This window comes from Amblyomma americanum, chromosome 11 (genome assembly GCF_052857255.1).
Source record: "Amblyomma americanum isolate KBUSLIRL-KWMA chromosome 11, ASM5285725v1, whole genome shotgun sequence".
NCBI classification, from domain to species: domain Eukaryota; kingdom Metazoa; phylum Arthropoda; class Arachnida; order Ixodida; family Ixodidae; genus Amblyomma; species Amblyomma americanum.
In genome coordinates, this window is record NC_135507.1 from 23953535 (window position 1) to 23970967 (window position 17433).

The 17433-nt window shown below is 46.0% G+C and overlaps 1 protein-coding gene across 3 annotated transcripts in view; it reads left to right on the top strand.

Moving 5' to 3' along the window:
• Ndc1 (Nuclear division cycle 1) overlaps positions 1 to 17433 on the top strand; it is a 61868-nt gene that overhangs the window by 18278 nt on the left and 26157 nt on the right. For all 3 annotated transcript variants that reach the window (XM_077644095.1, XM_077644094.1, XM_077644096.1), the window contains exons 6-12: positions 3033 to 3138; positions 5836 to 5884; positions 8527 to 8656; positions 9448 to 9540; positions 10257 to 10338; positions 11158 to 11295; positions 13852 to 13914. In XM_077644095.1, the coding sequence (XP_077500221.1) occupies positions 3033 to 3138; positions 5836 to 5884; positions 8527 to 8656; positions 9448 to 9540; positions 10257 to 10338; positions 11158 to 11295; positions 13852 to 13914 (661 nt within the window). The remainder of the gene's footprint in view (positions 1 to 3032; positions 3139 to 5835; positions 5885 to 8526; positions 8657 to 9447; positions 9541 to 10256; positions 10339 to 11157; positions 11296 to 13851; positions 13915 to 17433) is intronic.

The window sequence follows — 17433 nt, forward strand, 5'->3', positions numbered from 1 at the left end:
ACGCGAGATGCAGTGGCGCTTGAACGGCTCAAGCCAGCGTACATCGAGGCCCCAATTTATTGCGTTTTGGCCCCTCCACTTGTGACGCTGCCATCCATTCCCGACCGACACCAAGTACCTCCGTCTTGTGTCCACTGGCATCCCAGCTGCCCGTGGAACTAAATCGTTCGTCGCCTTGTCTTCCTCTGTAGTGTAGTGCCGTGTAGAGCGCCAGCCCTCGCTGGCACAATGTACGTGTTTCTCTCCCACGTCTCCGGCAACGTAAAGTGAATTCTGTTGCGGTTGGAGCCTGCGGTGCCTGCGGTGTCACTTGAGACGATCCAGACTATGCAGACAGCACTGCGCGTGCTCATGCGTCTGGTACACTCTTTTCTTCTCTCTTTTCCCTCTTGCAGCAGGGGGGCGTGCCTCGTGCGCACTGTCATGCCCTTTGGCCTCTGCAATACACCTGCCACATTCGAGCGCATGATGGACAATCTTCTCCGAGTGCTCAAATGGCACACATGCCTTTGCTACCTGGACGATGTTGTTATCTTTTCCTCGTATTTTTCGTCTCGCCTCCAGCACCTTGAGACTGCTGCTTCGGAGCTCGGCAGCTGACCATTCTCGGACATGTCGTGTCAAAGGGTGGCGTTCTCCCGGACCCGGCAAAGTTGCGCGCTAGGTTGAATTTCCGAAGCCCACTTCTGTGAAGAACTTCGCAGCTTCATCGGCCTCTGCTGCTACTTCCGCCGCTTCATCCGCAATTTTGCCACTATCATCGACCCCCTGGCCAAGCTCCTCTCCAGCTATGACCTTTCAGCCTGGTCGCCAGCCTGTGATGAAGCCTTTCCGACACTTCGTCGCCTACTGACGACTCCGCCAATCCTGCATCATTTCGACCGTCGTTCTCCCACCGAAATCCACACCGATGCTAGTGGCGTCGGCCTCGGTGCAGTACTTGCTCAGCGCAAGCCTGGCTTTGATGAGTACATGTACATTGTCGCTTATGCCAGCCGGACACTAACAAAGGCTGAAGCGAACTATTCAGTCGCCGAGAAGGAGTGCTTAGGCATCCTTTGGGCAATCATCAAATTTCGCCCCTACTTCTAAGGGCACCCTTTTGACGTCACCGATCACCATGCCCTGTGCTGTCTTTCCTCTTTGAAAGATCCCTCCGGTCGACTGGCGCGTTGGGCTCTGTGACTCCAAGAGTACGACACAAAAGTTGTCTATCGTTCTGGCCATAAACATGCAGATGCTGATGCCTTATCACGTTCCCCTCTGGCATCTGAAGCAGTGCCTTGTATATCCGCCCTGCATTCTTTGCCCTTTGACCCCTCTGATATCGTTTCCGAGCAACGCAGCGACCCATGGATCGCTTGCCTCTTAGATTTCTTTTCTGACTGATCATCGCCACCTCCTTCTCGTGCTCTCCATCGCCAGTCCCATCATTTCGCCATCAGAGACGAGCTCTTTTACCGTTGAAACTACTTCCCGGATGGTCGCAAGTGGCTGCCTGTAATTCCGACCCATTTGCGTTCTGTTATTTGCTCCCACTACCACGCTTATTGAAGACCTTCACCCGCCTACGACATCGGTACTACTGGCGTGGGATGTACCATTATGTTCGCCGGTTCGTCTAGTCCTGCCCCGAATGCCAGCGTCAAAAAAACCCACCTCGCCGACTCGCTGTTCCTCTGCAGCCGCTGCCCTGCCCTTCTCAGGCCTTCGAGCGTGTTGGCATTGACTTGTACGGCCCTCTTCCAAGCACATCAGCCGGCAACCACTGGATCATCATTGCCATCGATTATCTTACACGCTACGCTGAAATGTCGCCTTTGCCATCTGCTACTGCCAACGACATTGCTTCCTTCATCCTCCATCGTATCATTCTTCGCCATGGTGCTTCTAAAGAGTTGCCAAGTGATCGAGGCCCTATGTTCCTGCCTGAATTTGTTGAAGCTGTCCTTCAGGAATGTAACGTTGTTCACTGCACCACCTCCGCCTACCATCCGTAGACAAATGGCATGGTTGAGCGTTTTCACTGCTCACTCGGCGACATGCAGGCCACGTGTGTGGCTTCCGATCACTGCAACTGCGACCGCGTTCTACCTTTCACCACCTATGCTTATAACTCCGCTGCTCAAGCCACCACCAGATTCTCTCCATACTTTTTTTCTGTATGGTCGTGGGCCTTCTGTCACAATGGCCACCATTCTCCCATACCCTGATGCTTCTGAATTTACGACTCTTTCCCAAGCTGCCACTTATGCCAAAGAATGCCGCCAGCTTGCCCGGTCTTTCACTTCTCACGCCCAGCAGCAGCAAAAAAGCACCTGTGATTCCTCCGCGCTTCTTCCCACTTACCTTCCTGACTCCTTGGTCTGGCTATGGGTGCCTTCCTCAAGTCCTGGCCTTTCCTCCAAACTTCTCAGGAAACACCAGGGCCCCTACCGCATTCTTAAGCAGACCTCTGTCAATAACCTCATCGAACCCCTTACTCCGTCCACTGATCACCGTCGCCGAGGCCGTGAAATTGTCCGCACGGACCGCCTCAAACTATACTGCGACCCCGCCATCGTCACATCGCCCTAGGCCGCCAGGGTGACGCATTTTCGCCCCTGGGGAAGTTGTCAGGCAGGCCTTCGGCTCCCGAACTGTCTGCGACTGGCGCTTAAGGAAGAAGACGACGGCAAGCGCTAAACGTTCCGATGCTCGTGCATGCGCTGAAGTGATCGCTGCTGCTGGACTGGACCTGAACTGTACTTGTAGTCGTTTGCGATGCAGCGCCTTGAAAGACGTCCTGCATTATATATACAAATTTTACGTGGGTATCCACGTATGTTACCAGAGTCTTATGAATCATTCCAAAGAAGAAAACACACTACTGAAAATTTGGTGTCCCTACTCCTTTAATTCAAAATTTGTGGGGAAATGTTCTATAGAGTGCTAATGAATTTGGCTACTCTTGAGATATGCCAATACTGTCTCTCTCTCACGGGTGTGATTATTTGAATGCCGGAGGTGCGTAATTCGAGCCTCTTTTCCAGGTGTCATCAGTGAGAATGCGCTTGCAAATTAGGAGCACCATGCGCTGGTCTGCGTGGGACACCTTCAGGAAGGCCCACTATTTCTATTTTCTCTACTTTGTGTTCGGTGAGTAGTCGCACAGCTCGCATTCCAGTGGCTGTTTTATTCACAGTGGATGCCACAGTCGCGCAGATGCCCGTATTGTGGAAGCATGCGCTTAGTGGATGTGTCCAATGGAGTGCCTTAAAGGGACATTGAGAACAACTCCATACAATTATTATTCTCTGTTAAAATTGATTCTTTGGCTATGTTAACGCTCGTCCTGCAACAGAAAACCCATTTTATGGCCGAGAAAATTGAATTAAAAAAATTTTCCTTCCTCTCAATTCAAACTTGTGATGTCCACATCGACAAAGACATGGTGCCACCATTTTGAAGTTAATGCTGGCGTAGTATAACCTCTGGGATCTATGCCCAAAATTTGGTGTCCACGCACGCAGTTTATTTGCGAAAATAGCCGGAACGGCGACACCTGTATCTTGTTTTTTGGCCTTTTCAAACTTATAAAAGCTCTGTCTTCGGTGAGAGCGGTCTCTGTCGTTATAGTGCCGCTGTCTATAAATGCAGGCCAACTTAAATTTGTCCCGAATGTCGCTTTAAACTGCGTGCATACTTTTGCTTTGAAATATGGCAAACGCAATTGCAGTCTCGGATCGTGCTAGTTGCTTAGTAACCTCCATAGCCTTTAGATTAAATGCTCCTGCCTCTTTCTCCGATTCTCTTGCCGATAACTCTAGCTTTTGTTGCTGGACAAATGTAAGCATAGCCAGAAAGGGCCAGGTAATAAATTTTTACTGAGAACAATAACGTATACACTCTCGTAATGAACCTACTCGCATAATGAGCCGACTCGCATAATGCAACCACTTGCCTAATGAACCCACCCCTCACTTTTGTTATTGAGAATTTACTTCTTTGAACCATTAGCTGTTGGTAGCGCATTCCTCAGTTTTCGCACTGTCCGCAGTGCAGACCTTAGCACCGAACCAATATGCTGTTTATCTTGATGAGAGCTCCTGCTGGAGGGGTGGGGTGCGTTTTGCGAACTTGGCAGAGTGCCAAGACGTTGTGCGCCCACAGTGCGCCCTTGACAATGGCAGTGGCTTGCTTGGCATGCTGCTGCGCATCCAGCTGTGCTACTGTATGCTTAGAAAGCTGGTGAGTTCTTCATCATCGGAGAGGAGCATAGCAGTTTAAACCAGAACGTTCTAAAACATCAATGCTATGAAGGAAGCAGGATCTTCAGATCCCCATGCGATTTGGCGAGCTCGAGATCGGACACAAAAAGGCCTAACCCCTCACCACAGCTAAGTCTTAAACATTTGCATCACACATTCGTAACTGTCCTGCGAGTTTTTTTAACCTCGCTTAAAAAACTCGCCCTGTCCGCTTTATCTCGCTACGATTGGCTGACACTGCCGGCTATCACAAAATCGTCAGATCGTGCCGTGATACAGCAAACGCCTCTTGAAGTGAATGATGCTGAGCTTCATCGATATGGACACGTCTGACTGCATGCTTTTGTTGATGATGGATAGACTGGAAAGTGGGCGGGCAGACGGACGTACATATTTGAAATTTCGACTCCCCCCAAAAATCTGTCGAAACCTTTTTTTCCGCATAATGAACTCTTCCCCAAATTGATGTCAAGTTTTCTTAAAAAAAAAAAGTGGGTTCAATGAGAGTGTACACGGTAATTGGTGTAGCTGTCCTTGGTGCCGTATTAGTATATAAATCACAAGTATTTGTTGCAGTAGTTTTGTGAATCCTCTTTTCCACATCAATCATTTCATTGATGCATGGGCAAGTGTAGCTTCAGCTGAGCTGACGCTGCGTGAAAAACCGGTCAGCATTTGTCATACACCCATCACCTACGCATTTATGGCTACCAACTTGTTGATGCAGTGGACATATACCCTTAGTGGGCACTTCCATAATATGGGCCCTATTGTCAGTCCTTTTCTTTTTTTAACTGTTCTTTCTGAGAGTGGCCGTGTCCACCTGTCAGTGATGAGGGTTTTGTTGTGCAATGGAATCTCAATGATGCGAATCTCAAGGTGTCTCAAAAAATATTCGTACCATCCGAAATTCGCACCTTCCGAAATGAACAAAACCCGTATGCAGAGGCACAGGAAATGCATTCACAATCTGTTCACGGCTGACGAGATTTATTTATGGCTGTGTGGCAACCACCTGCCGTTGCATACCGGATGAATGGCAATTGAGACGTCAGTGAAGTGTGCATCCGTAGTGGTGCGGGAGGGTGTTCGGAACATCCAGATTTGCGCACATTGCACACAGTGCTCTCTGGCCAGGGGATTATACAAATTTATACCCTCCAGAAATTCGTATCAACCATGATCATGTCATTGAGATTCCGCTGTAATGGACATTGGTGTAGTTGTATGTGCACTTATGGAAGAATTCTGTGAGGAAATAAAAACCAAACTCATTTTTTATTCTTTTGGTTGCATGGTGCCTTTGTGATCACATTTGTAGGGATGTCTTTATGCACAGATGCTTTGGCAGCCTTGACTTTGCTTTTCTTGTGTGTGCATGCATTGCGTGCCGTGCATGCTCATTGGCTCTGTGCATGCAAATGGGCTTTTTCATGTGGCCTTCTAGAGACACAGTTAGCGGTTAGAACTTGACTTGCATGACTTGTCCATATCGTTTCTCATGCCTATTTTAAGGTTTTTGTGCCCTCATTAGCATAAAGAATATAGTTTACATGGGTTTTTTCTTCCTGGTGTTGTGCCAAAGGTGCTGTGCCAAAGAAGTGGATCGCTGGTGATGCTGACCCAACCCAGTGGTATGCAGAATATTTTGTGAGCATTTAAAGATGCTTGCCTCTTATACAGTGAAATCTCGATACAACGAACTTTGCAGGCCTGCCAAGAATAATTCATTGCATTAAAATATTGCATTAATGAAGTACTCGAAAATCAAAGCTAGTGCAGTAAAAGCTCGTTAATTCGAACAGGAAAGCGCCTGAAAAAATGTTCTAATTATCAAATGACCCTGAAAAATTGTAAAAAACTGCTTGCATCGTGGTAAATTTATTTGGTGAAAGACTAGGCAACGGTTGTCTGATTTTGAAATGCGAACAGAGCAGCAGTGACTATTTTTCATGCTTCCATCAATGCATGCATGCTGTTGGGAGCATCGGTGCAAACTGCTCCTAAATCATAAGAGCCTCCCTCATCCGTTATGGTGCGACCCGGTGAAGCTCTGCTGCTACTGCATCACGCCCATCATAAGCGGCACTGTTGAACGTGTAGAGGCCTCACTGGACCACAAAGAGCGAATGGCATGTCACGAGCACACAGCTTGGGTGCACTGGAAGAATGGAACCATGCGGACGGAAGTGAAGGAAATGGTTCTGCAGTGCTGAAGCTGCGAGGGAAAAAAAAAAATACGCCATAAGAAAACGAGCAACATGCGAATCAGCATCCGAAACAGTGCACAGCTAGTTTAGGCTGCCTGGTAGATGCTGGCTGGATGAGCCTCTGCCGCCGCGGGCTTTCGCAAAGATCAGGAAGCCGAAACTGAGTGGTCGGTACAAAGAAATATGCCGCTAGCCTGGGTGCACTCCATTCTGTAGTCATATACAACTTAAGTCGGCAGTGAAGCCCCGCCCACATTCAGGACTGCCGCACAGAATTCCTCCATGACAAAAAGTATTCCGTTGGTAATGCTTTCTTGCTACCTAAACAAGAAGCTAATCACAAGAAAAAACAAACTGTAGGCTCTATAATTGATACCTGGCTTGTTCAGGAAAGTCGAAACATTAAAAAGCTGATTTCGTTTACTGTTGTGATTGGTTAGCGGAGTAATACAGGACGCCGCGGACCGTCACCCAATGTTACCAACTGCTCTTTTTTTTCTTAAGTTGTGTCCTGCTGTAGTTTTTTGCTCAGAATAAAGTTTTTTTTCCTTTGTCGTGCGAACGCCGAGTGCACAAGACGAGTTAGCAGCCCTGTGGCGCCGCATATTCATGATTCCAGGTGGAGTCTGACACGCAGGACGACTTGTGATTACTCGTGCGTGGTCGTACTGAGTCACAGGCAGTTATCATCCATCAGCTCCCAGTGTAACATAGCACATGGGCAAAATTATGTGCACATTAAGCAATTATTTTGGCTGATCTTTTTTTTTTTTCTGTGTTACTGGTTACCAAGTTGGGGTTTGCGGCCCTTACACAAGGGAGGCGCTTACAAGAGTGTAGTCTCGGTAATTTTTGAAAAGTTCAGAATTCTGAAAAAAATCGTTCGTGTGAGGTTTGAAGTGGCGAGAGTTCACTTCATTTCTACACGTTTTCAAAGGGCTGTTCAAACATTTTTCGTGCCCTCGTGAAAGGCAGTGAAAATTTTGATACTTTTTCTTTCTGAGTCAAACCTTCAGGCTCTACTAAACATGGGCATCTAACTCGTTGTGTTTGAATTATGCTTCATATCTGTTTTGCATCTCTGTCATTGTGTTGTTAACATTTGTGAAGCTTTTAGTTATATGTGATTGTGTTGTATCACTGAGTTGTTCCCTCCGCCTTGTATATGATGCCCGTAAGGATCTTTAGTGTATGCTTGCAAATAATTTTGAATGCTAAGAATTGTAGTTTGTCATTCCACTAAAAGTTAACGTCAGGCATTTGGATCTAGATTTTACTCTGGTTCAGTTCCAAGTCTTATGCAGTGGTAGTCCCCATGTTTTTTACCTGTTCTTGTCATTCTTGTCACGTTTACACAATGCAGCCCTCAAGTCTGTTGGACCTGGTTTGCACTACCCTTCAGCTGCGTTGTTTTGGACTGTGTACATGTTGTTAATTAAGTTGCACTTGACCAAGAAAGCACCCAGGCGCATGCAGAGAAGCAATAACTAATATTTACTAAAGTAACCGCGTCATTGTGCATCAAGAAATCTGACATTGTTTTGCCCATATTTACAAATTATTGTATTTGACCTCTAGTGTTTATCCTTATCACATTTTTTTTTTCTTGGACGAGAGATATAATGAACTGTCATGTGAATGAGTGATTCATTGCAGTTTAAATAACTGCCAGGCTGAGGTAATGTATGTTGAAGCCCGTATGCTGAAATGTCTAGATGGTTTTTTTTTTTTTGGTCATGTAAAATTGGCAGTGCCAGTTTATGGAATGCAGGTGTGTGGAAACGCTGTGCAAGCCAATTCGTAATGCCTAAAGTATTGGGCGATGTGAATGCTCCATCCACTAGTGTCAGTTTTGGGTGACTGGGTCACAAGCCAGTGCTACGGTAAATTTCATCTCCCAGCACTTGCACACCATAAACTTTTGTTACTGACTCTACTAGCATGAGCAACCGGAGGTCAACATGTCTGCTGTCGGTGTCCCGTACCGTCTTCACTGAAAGTTTCCCTGCAAATCATACTTTTCATGCGTTGAAGCATTTTTATGCTTTTATTACTTTTTTTTTCAGGGTGGGTGATCTTCAGTCAGTGTGGGGTCTCCTGGACCTGCACCTATTTTGGGCACTGATGATCACTGGAGCCGCGGTCAGGACGCTGGATCAGCTGGCTGTCCAGTTGCGAGACTATTACCTCACAAAGGTGTGGTGTCTCCAGGCCTTCTTTTTTAAATTCTTTTCTTGGTGCTCTCCCGAGCAACAGCTTCAAGAGTGTTCCACATTTGTTGGTTTTCGCTGCTCCAGTTGCGGGTGCAGTTTCTTAGTATAAATGGTGCATGATAAATTCACAGGTGCATTTGTGCATTGTGGGCGTCTGTGCAGGACACGTACGCGGCAGACAGCAAACTGATGGCCTGGTGGGCTAGCAGGATGGATTTTAATGGAAAGCAAACATAGCAGGGATGGTTGAAAGTGAGGTGGAGGTTTGAGATAGAGCATTTGCTGGGAAATAAGGGCTGTGGTTGAAGATGAGGGCATTAGGAGAAGCCTTTGTGTGGACAAGGTTTGGCTGCTGCTGCTACTCCTACTAATTATGATGAAGCCAAGGATATGATGAAGGAACATGAGGCTACACACAGTGCTCGGTTTCAACCTGTCGTCAATATTGAAATCTCTTGCTTTTGTTTTGTTTATTCGTCCTTGTTTGTTTTTTTCCTTCTAGAATTTTCCGTTTAGGTATCAGCCATACGTCCATGCTAGTGAGCTTCAGCTGTTACGCAGCCACAATTTAGACCTGATTTGTCTCCTATATTACATAATTTCATCAATGTTGGCTGACTTTAGAAGTGTCGGGAAAGGCTGGTGGAAATGCTTTTCTGAAAACATTCTGCTGTTTTCAAACAGGCTGAGACTGGTCTGAGCAGTATTGGGAGTTGTTTCGCAGCTTTAAAATACGTTTGGCTGCCCATAAAGCATGTGTTTATCTCCTGGTAGGTGCACCAGTTCCCCATCATAGCCGAGCACGAAGCGGAAAAGCCCGTGCGGATGTCGGCAGCCATGGCATCAAGTGACTGTCCTCTTCTCCGAGTGAGTGACACTGACACAGTTGCAAGCCTTTGTGCAGCCGCAGAGGGGTTCTTCACTTCCATGGCTAGTCCACTAGTTCCAGCTGACTATATGTCAATGACTCTCTTCTATGAAAACCTCTCACATTGATTGCTTTTTCACGTAGTTCAAAGAAGCTGTGAATGACTATTTTGGTTTGCCGAAATTAAGGCTTTTTCTCTTCCTATTCATGGCTCAAGCTGGTTCAAGTTCAGTGGGGACAATTTTATCTGTTGCTGCTTCCTATGTCAAATCAGATATGTTCAACAGGGTGAAGTTTTGGGCCAGTTCGTCCTAGATGTTCACGAAGAAAAGGCACCGCTTCTGCCATATACTTCTCATCCCTAAGTATTGTCTTAAGTCGCAATTCCTTTTCTTCTTCAACATGTCAAATGTGTTTGTTTTGTTTGTATATCAATCTCGAGGCTAGTAGGAAAAACTTGGATATATGCTGCAGCTTTCTGTAAATGTGCCAAGTTTTGACGTGCATTGCGTGGTGCAGAATTTTAGATAGGCAGCCAATAATTTTTCAGTCATCACCGTGCCATTGAAATTCGATAATTATAAGCATGTTATTTTCTGGTTGAAAAGCTTTTCTCCTGATTGCAATGCTTGTTGGTCGTGTATGACAACACAAAGCCTGTTGTATCACGAAGACAAAGCTTTCACTGACAAGTTTTGCGGCTTCTGTGGTGCAGTACCTGAGCTTCCTGGACTTCAGGCATTTTGCCGAGCATTCTGGCCACCGCCGAGCACAGGCATTTGCCATCAGCTTCCCAGGTATGTTGGTACCTTTTACCAAGTAGTATAAAACTTTTATGGACTGAGTTTTGCATATATTAAGAGGCTGCTTGATCTGCACTCAATCCATTGTATGTTGGATCATCTTGCGTTCTCACTGTGGGTAGTGTTCGCCATTTTGCACGTAGCTAGTTAACCCGCCTTGGTAGCTCAGTGGTTTAGGCACTCGTCTACTGAGCTGGAGAACCCGGGTTCAATCCTGACCGTGGCGGCCGCGTTTCGATGGAGGCGAAACGCAAAAGGCGTCCGTGTGCTGTGCAATGTCAGTGCACGTTAAAGATCCCCAGGTGGTCGAAATTATTCCGGACACCTCCATTAAGGCACCTGTTTCTCTCTTTTTTCTTTCACTCCCACCTTCCTCTCATCCCTTCCAGAGCAGTTGGAGTGTCCACTGACATATGTGAGACAATTACTGCGCCATTTCCTTTCCCCAAAAACCAGTTTTCATTTTTCCTAGCTAGCCACTCAGGATTGATTACGTAGATATCTTAATATCATGCAGAACTTCTCAACTAGGAAGCTAGCAAATTTAGCTAGCAGATAAGTTTTATCTGCCAGTAGAGGCTTTTCTCCTGTTGGTATGCATCGATATCTGAGCACGAATCTCCACCAATTTGCACATTTCTGTTTCCTTCTGCATAGCTATTTGTCAGTGGTAATTATTTTCTTTGGGAGTCTATTTCACACTACTAGAAGAAGAGGGGGACTCCTCTGAACACGAATTAACTGTTCCGCTGGTGTTCTCTACTGGAGTCGGTGATGAGTCAGTGTTGAGGTGTCCTGGTATGTTGTTTGCAGGCTGTCATCCGCTGCATTGGGGCGCCCTCTCTGGAGTGTGCCTGGAGCTGGCGAGCCAATTCACGCAGGCCCTGATGCAATTGGAGGCCCCGCCGCCACCATCGCAGCCAGGGCAGCCTTCAGGCACTGCTCCCGGGGGTGAGCGTGGACAGTTCCCTCTTCCTTGCTTCGCAACATGGCACAGGTTAAAAATGACACTGAGAACAGATTGAACCTGGCCTGGGTTGATGGCCTACCACTCTTTAATTACAAAGAGGCTTCGTTAATTGAAAACATAGCAATATAAGCTAGCAGACAGGAAAAAATGAAGGATAGGTGTCGCCACTTCTGGCCATTTCCCCAGGTACGCTTCGGTAATGTCTTTTGCTGAATAAAACAGAAAATGAAGGCTTGCGCATTCAAATAGTAAAGCAACTTTTGCATTGCTACCATTAGTGCACTTTCATCGCGTTACGGAAGCAATCATTGAGCTAGCTGGTAGTAGCGGGGTACTGAAAGAATTTTTGGAACTGTGCGTGGAAACAAAGACAGAAATAATGAGCAGACAGTACAGGATGCAGAGAACCTGCCCCTTTGTTTGTCAGTTTGTCATCTTTTCTATCATTTCTTTGTAAGGTTCCGAAAGTGCATTGGTTAGAAAAAGTTGAGTTGTTGAGATGAGCACTTTACTGGACGAATTGCTGCTGATTTATATGAGCTACACCTCAGTAACGCATGGTGCAGGAAGAGGACATTGCACTGATATTCTGTTCCATTTCTGCTGTTCTGTGTTCAGTATGCAGTGCAAAGGGCTCTGCTCTGTGTTTCTGTGTATGCAGATGTGCGTGGTTCATTTTTTGCTCTCAGCTTACTAATAGGTAGCATGTGCCTATTTTGTAGCGATAGCTACATTACGCCAGCATTTTGAGCCTTCAGCATGGCGGCACTGTGGCAGTGGCGGCGTCGCCACGCCGTGTAGTGGAGAGGGAGAGAGGGAAGGAGAGAGTGGATCACGTCCAGGGACAAAGATGAAGAAGGAAGGCTCAGCGAAACAGAGTGGCGAAAGACTGACTTTGCAATTCGACTGAGCGAGCTCCACTCGGCCAGCTGTAGTTGTCACGTCACTGCAGGTTTAACCAGAGCTAAACCACAGCTATTTTTTGTAGCGATAGCTACATTACGATAGCATTTCGAGCCTTCAGCATGGCAGCGCCGCCACGCTGTCACGTGGTTGGTCACGTCGTGCGGAGCAGCTGCCGGCGGCGCGGCGCCGTGGCTGATCATGTGGTTCGTCATGTGGTTGGTCCCGTGATGAAGTTCCACTCAGCCAGCTGTCGCTATCGCGTCACTCCAGGTTTAACCAGAGCTAAACCACCGCCAATTTTTTTCTTGCTGTGTCCATAAGTAGTTGTGGTGCGGGCAAGATGTGTTCAGGTGTCTACTCAGTTATCACATGTGTCGGACGTTGGTCAGGTAGCACTCGTTAGTCATGATCTGTTGAAAACGAAAGCAACTAACTGCTGCAATATCCTGAAACTATTAGCACACTGTGCTTGCATTAGGTCTAGGTTAGAGTATGCATCTGTCACATGGTGGACCACACTAATAAAAAGCAAAAAAATATGCAGCCTGAAAGCCTCTCAAGGAAAACTATGAAGTTTAGCACATTTAATGTAACAGGAGGCACAGCCTTCCAGTTGCATGGATAAAGCAGTGTGACAAGAAGAACTCTAGTTTGGGCTAATTGGTTCATGATTGACAAAGAAAACGGCTCAAAATACAGGGATAAAAGAGAAATATGCCGGCGCCGGTCCAATCGTGTATGCTTCTCTTTTGCCCCCGTATTTTGTGCAGTTTTCTTTAAGAACCAATGTGGCAAGGTCACTTTTAATGTGTTGGAACACATTCCTTAGGCGTACACCAGGTAGTAAGGCATTTTAATGTGAAGTACCATAATCTCCTTTAATGGCGTACACCAGGTAGTAAGGCATTTTAATGTGAAGTACCATAATCTCAAGGTTGTTTCAAAGAGAAGGCAAAGTAAGCATCTTTAGCATTAGCCTATGTAGCTGCATGGGCGGTTGCCTTTTGTTGTTGTTTCTAATTGCAGTCTAGTTAGCATTACAGAACGGCTGATGGGTATGCCTGTTTTTGTCATAGTTGGTCACCTAGGTCTAATAGCCAACTTACCAGTGACGTCATTCATTCATTCCCATCAACATCTGATGCATAAGAAAGCCCCCCTCCCCCCTCTATTGGAATCCTGCATAATTTGACCAAATTTAAGACCTCTTTGAGTTATCGAAAGTTGTCGAAAGTTGACTGTGCTGGTATCTTTGTGCAGATAGATACATAGTTGTTGAATGGCTTTTAACAATATTCACAGGGTGTGAGGTCTGTGTAATGAAACACAACAGCAGGCTGCTGTCTTTTTTATGAAACTAGAAGGAGCTAGAGCTGCACTTCTTAGTAACTTGAGGCAGTAATTGGCTTGTTGCTAGTTAACATAAGCCTTATTTCAAGTGCTGGTAGCAGAGAACCCAGAAAGGAGACGTTTCGATCTTTGACCTTTTACCAACAACGCAGACTCACACGTGTTGTTAATCTCCCGTTAGGAATTCTAAAAGAGTGAAGACTGAAGTACTGAACTGTTAAGTATTGCCTAGACTCAAATCTTGCCACCCTGTGCTTACTTGGGTGATTGGTCTGACGCAGCATCCCAGGTGCCTGCAGATTACTATTTACGAATGCGGAGTATGGTGGCACCCGCCACACCAGGTAAGTCAATCTGGATACCTTAACATCTTGCTTTTTTTTCATTGTTACTGCTTGTACTATCGACATAATTTGGAAGTACTATGGTGTGTGGTAGCAATGATATTTCAGCCTAAATGGGATTCAAATTCACCATTGCCAAGTAGGAGGTAAGGTTGTTCAATTGTGTTGAACAGTGAAAATTCTACATGAAATTTTTGATAAACTACATGATGCACTGCATGCAAAAAGACACCTGTCCATATTTTTCTAGAAGAATGTTGGGTAGGTCAGACTCTGCAATTACTGTTGCTGAGCCAAAATCATTGATCCAAGCCCTTTTCCAAATACGCTTGCAATCGTAAAGAATTCTGCTCCGCCCATATGCAGTTCTTGCTGTGAATATTTATTTTCACCACAGTTCCCAGGACATACTTCATAATATGCAGTAATTGACTGGCAGTATTGCCTTCAGTGATATACACAAGCATGCATTTGTTACTGCACATTAATGTGCAGCAACTTGTGAGCTGCAGCTGAAAACTATTGTTTAGTGACACAATTAGTTTGTTTTCTTGGCTTGACATGCTATGCTAGTATTGGGCTCTGCTGTAGCTTTCATTGCAGTTGCACTATTTGAGCCCTAGGTGGGTTGAAAGAGCCCTGCTTGCATAAGGCATGCTGACTTGTGGCACTTTGAAGGGGTCGGCGGCCTTTTTAAATGACTAACTTTTTGGCGCAACAGACGGTGTAGTGCCCAGACTGCTCGACCCCAGAACAGTTACCTTAAAACCGCTGTGAAATATCTTGAGAAATAATTTTGCCGCCCTGGTGCATGAAACAGTGGTAAGAGAATGCAATAGCAATAGGATGTCAGCAAAGGTAAAACAAAAAAAGAAGCAAATGTGACCCTGGCTGCAAGAAAATGTTTATAACGATTGGATAAACTTTTTGGCACATGCCCTCTGGACTGTTTCATTATTGGCACACTCTTATGCATATGTATGTGCAAAAGTACTGTGTGAGCAGCCGTGCTGTAAGGACTGACTTCTATGTTCATCATTGCGAAGGCAGTGTCGCTTTTGGGCATGAACTTTGCTCACATCAGAAAGCATGAATTGCTCATGTGAAAAGTGCTCTACTGACTGTTGCGTAAATCAGAGGAAAACGAAAATCGCACGATTGTTCGTGCTCAAATTTCGCACAGAGGTTGCATTTGGTGGTCAGTTTTGTTTTATACTACATTTAGGTGGCGTACTTGCCTCATTCGGTCAGAATTAATCGAAAATCTCCATCGTCTGCGGTGATGGCGGACCGAAACGGCAAGCTTTTGCAGCAACCATACCCGTAGCACCATCTGTGTTCGCCAAAGGAACGATCGCGCTATCGTTAAGTCTGCGGTGAAACGCAAGGGTGATAAAGTGGCTGTGCGGTTGGTTTGAAAGTGCTTTCTCGACTATTTTATCAGAATTTTGCGAATTGCGAACTGTGCGAATTTTGAGCGCTGACGAGCGGGCTGTTAGACCGAGGGAATTTTTTTTCGATTTTCTCTGATTTACGCAACAGTCTGTATTATGTTTAGTAGCTTGGAGAGTATTTTATTGTTCAGGTCCTGTGGGGAAAAGCCAGTGTACTATTTCACCACGAATATTTCCACCATGTGGGTGCACTCACTCACCTCCATATGTCAGGTCTCGACTGGAACATCGATTGTGCGAAAGAGACAAAGGAACGAAAATTAGCACACTGGCTGCGTTTTTTCTTTCATAGTTCTTTTAAAGTTCCACAGTAATGTCTTACTGACCACTTTTTCTTGCTTGTTCTTTAGTGGTCCACACTTTAGCTTGCTTGCGCCGAGTGTGACACAGTACAATCTCGATGATACGAATTCCGCGGGACCGTGAAAATTATTGTTATCATCCCGAATTCGTATGATCCAAAACAAGCCACTTTGAACATGCAAAAGAAACACAATCTATATGGCTCAATTATCCTTGGCTGAAAAAGTCGATAATACTTGTTTACCTAATTGGGTTCGATTTCGCCGATAAATCCAGTCTGAAAAGCATTTCATTGCTGACGCTGAGCACGTTGAGAGTTTGTGTCATCTGTGGCAGTAGGTCGTTCTCTTCTTCGCCACTGTCGGATGGTAGCTCTTTTGTGCCATCAGTCCATCCTTCGATGGTCCTCTAACTGCAAGTTAGAATGTTGTCGTCCGCAGTGACGAAGTCGCAAGAAGAAGCTTGAATGTCCAGCGTCTCCCAGCCTTTAATGTAGGCATGTGCGAATATTCGGTAATTTAAAATATTAGGTCGAATAGTAAAGTATTCGTCTCAACTGAATAACGTTTTCTGGAGCTCTAGCTGCCTGTGGTTTCGGTTCAGCATACCCCCTCTGGTCTGCGCATGCTTGCAGCAACAGACATGAGCAGGCGGAAGCGTGGTGCCCAGATCTGTACTTTTCTGGTGTATGCGGTTGCACTACCTGCAGTGTCCATGCGCCGTAACTAGCACAGCGGCGTGCATCAAGAGATTTAGCATAGCGCGATCCACTTCCGCACACCACCAGTGTGCATGCGCTGGTTGGTGCCTGGTGCCTTGTGGTGTCCTCAGAGCGATCTGTGTGTGTGCAGCGGGTCCCCGCGGAAGCAGATCACAGTACGCTAAATCTCTCTAACCGGAGGACGCGCGGTTTGCTTGACTACTGCAGAACAAGATCTAAGCTCACTGCAGCTGGCACAGCCGCTCTTCTGCACATGAAATTCACTAAACAGTTATGACGGCGCAAGCATGAGACACATAGAGATGGGTGTCCTTTTCAGACACCGGATGCAAGGTGGTGCTGAGCGCTGTGCGTGTGGTGCATACACCTAATAGCAGCTGTCATGGAGTCGTCACTTAAAAACAACAGCTGCGCAATGACCTAGTCACAATTAAGAGCAGCAGTTTGAGGGCCCACTTATAGGTCTCACACCCCACAGATATGTTGGCGCTGTACCTAGGTCAGCTGTACCTACACAGCTTCAATGAGTGTGACAAAGCATTAATGCATTCTGTCTTGTTTTTTCATGTAATGACCATATGTGGTAGAAAAGTGCATGATTCTCAAAATGCCTGTTGTATCATTCGAAATATTCGCTTCAGAGACCTACTTCACCTACTTCAGAGGCCAAATTCTTGTCGGACTCTTCGCTTCGCTAATCGGCAGTGTGACCTGTGCCGTCGTTGAAACCACATTTGCGAAAACTGTTCATGATTGTGTTCGTGGTCTCGCTGCCCCAAGACATAGCCAGAAAACTAAGAGCATATAGGAGGCTAATCTGCAGATTCTCATCTTTGCGATTAATCTTTGCGAGAAGTCGCCTCAATAAAAGTCCCTTAAAGTGGTGTTTTATGTTCCAGATTATTCCAGCGTCCAGTGGCTGTAGCTAGCTTGTCATGTTCACAGGCAGGAACATGACAGTGAGATTGTTTAATGTCAGTCGCTTGGGGTGGGTGGAGCACTGTTCATCAAAAAACAAATTTTTTTTGTTATTTGATGCAA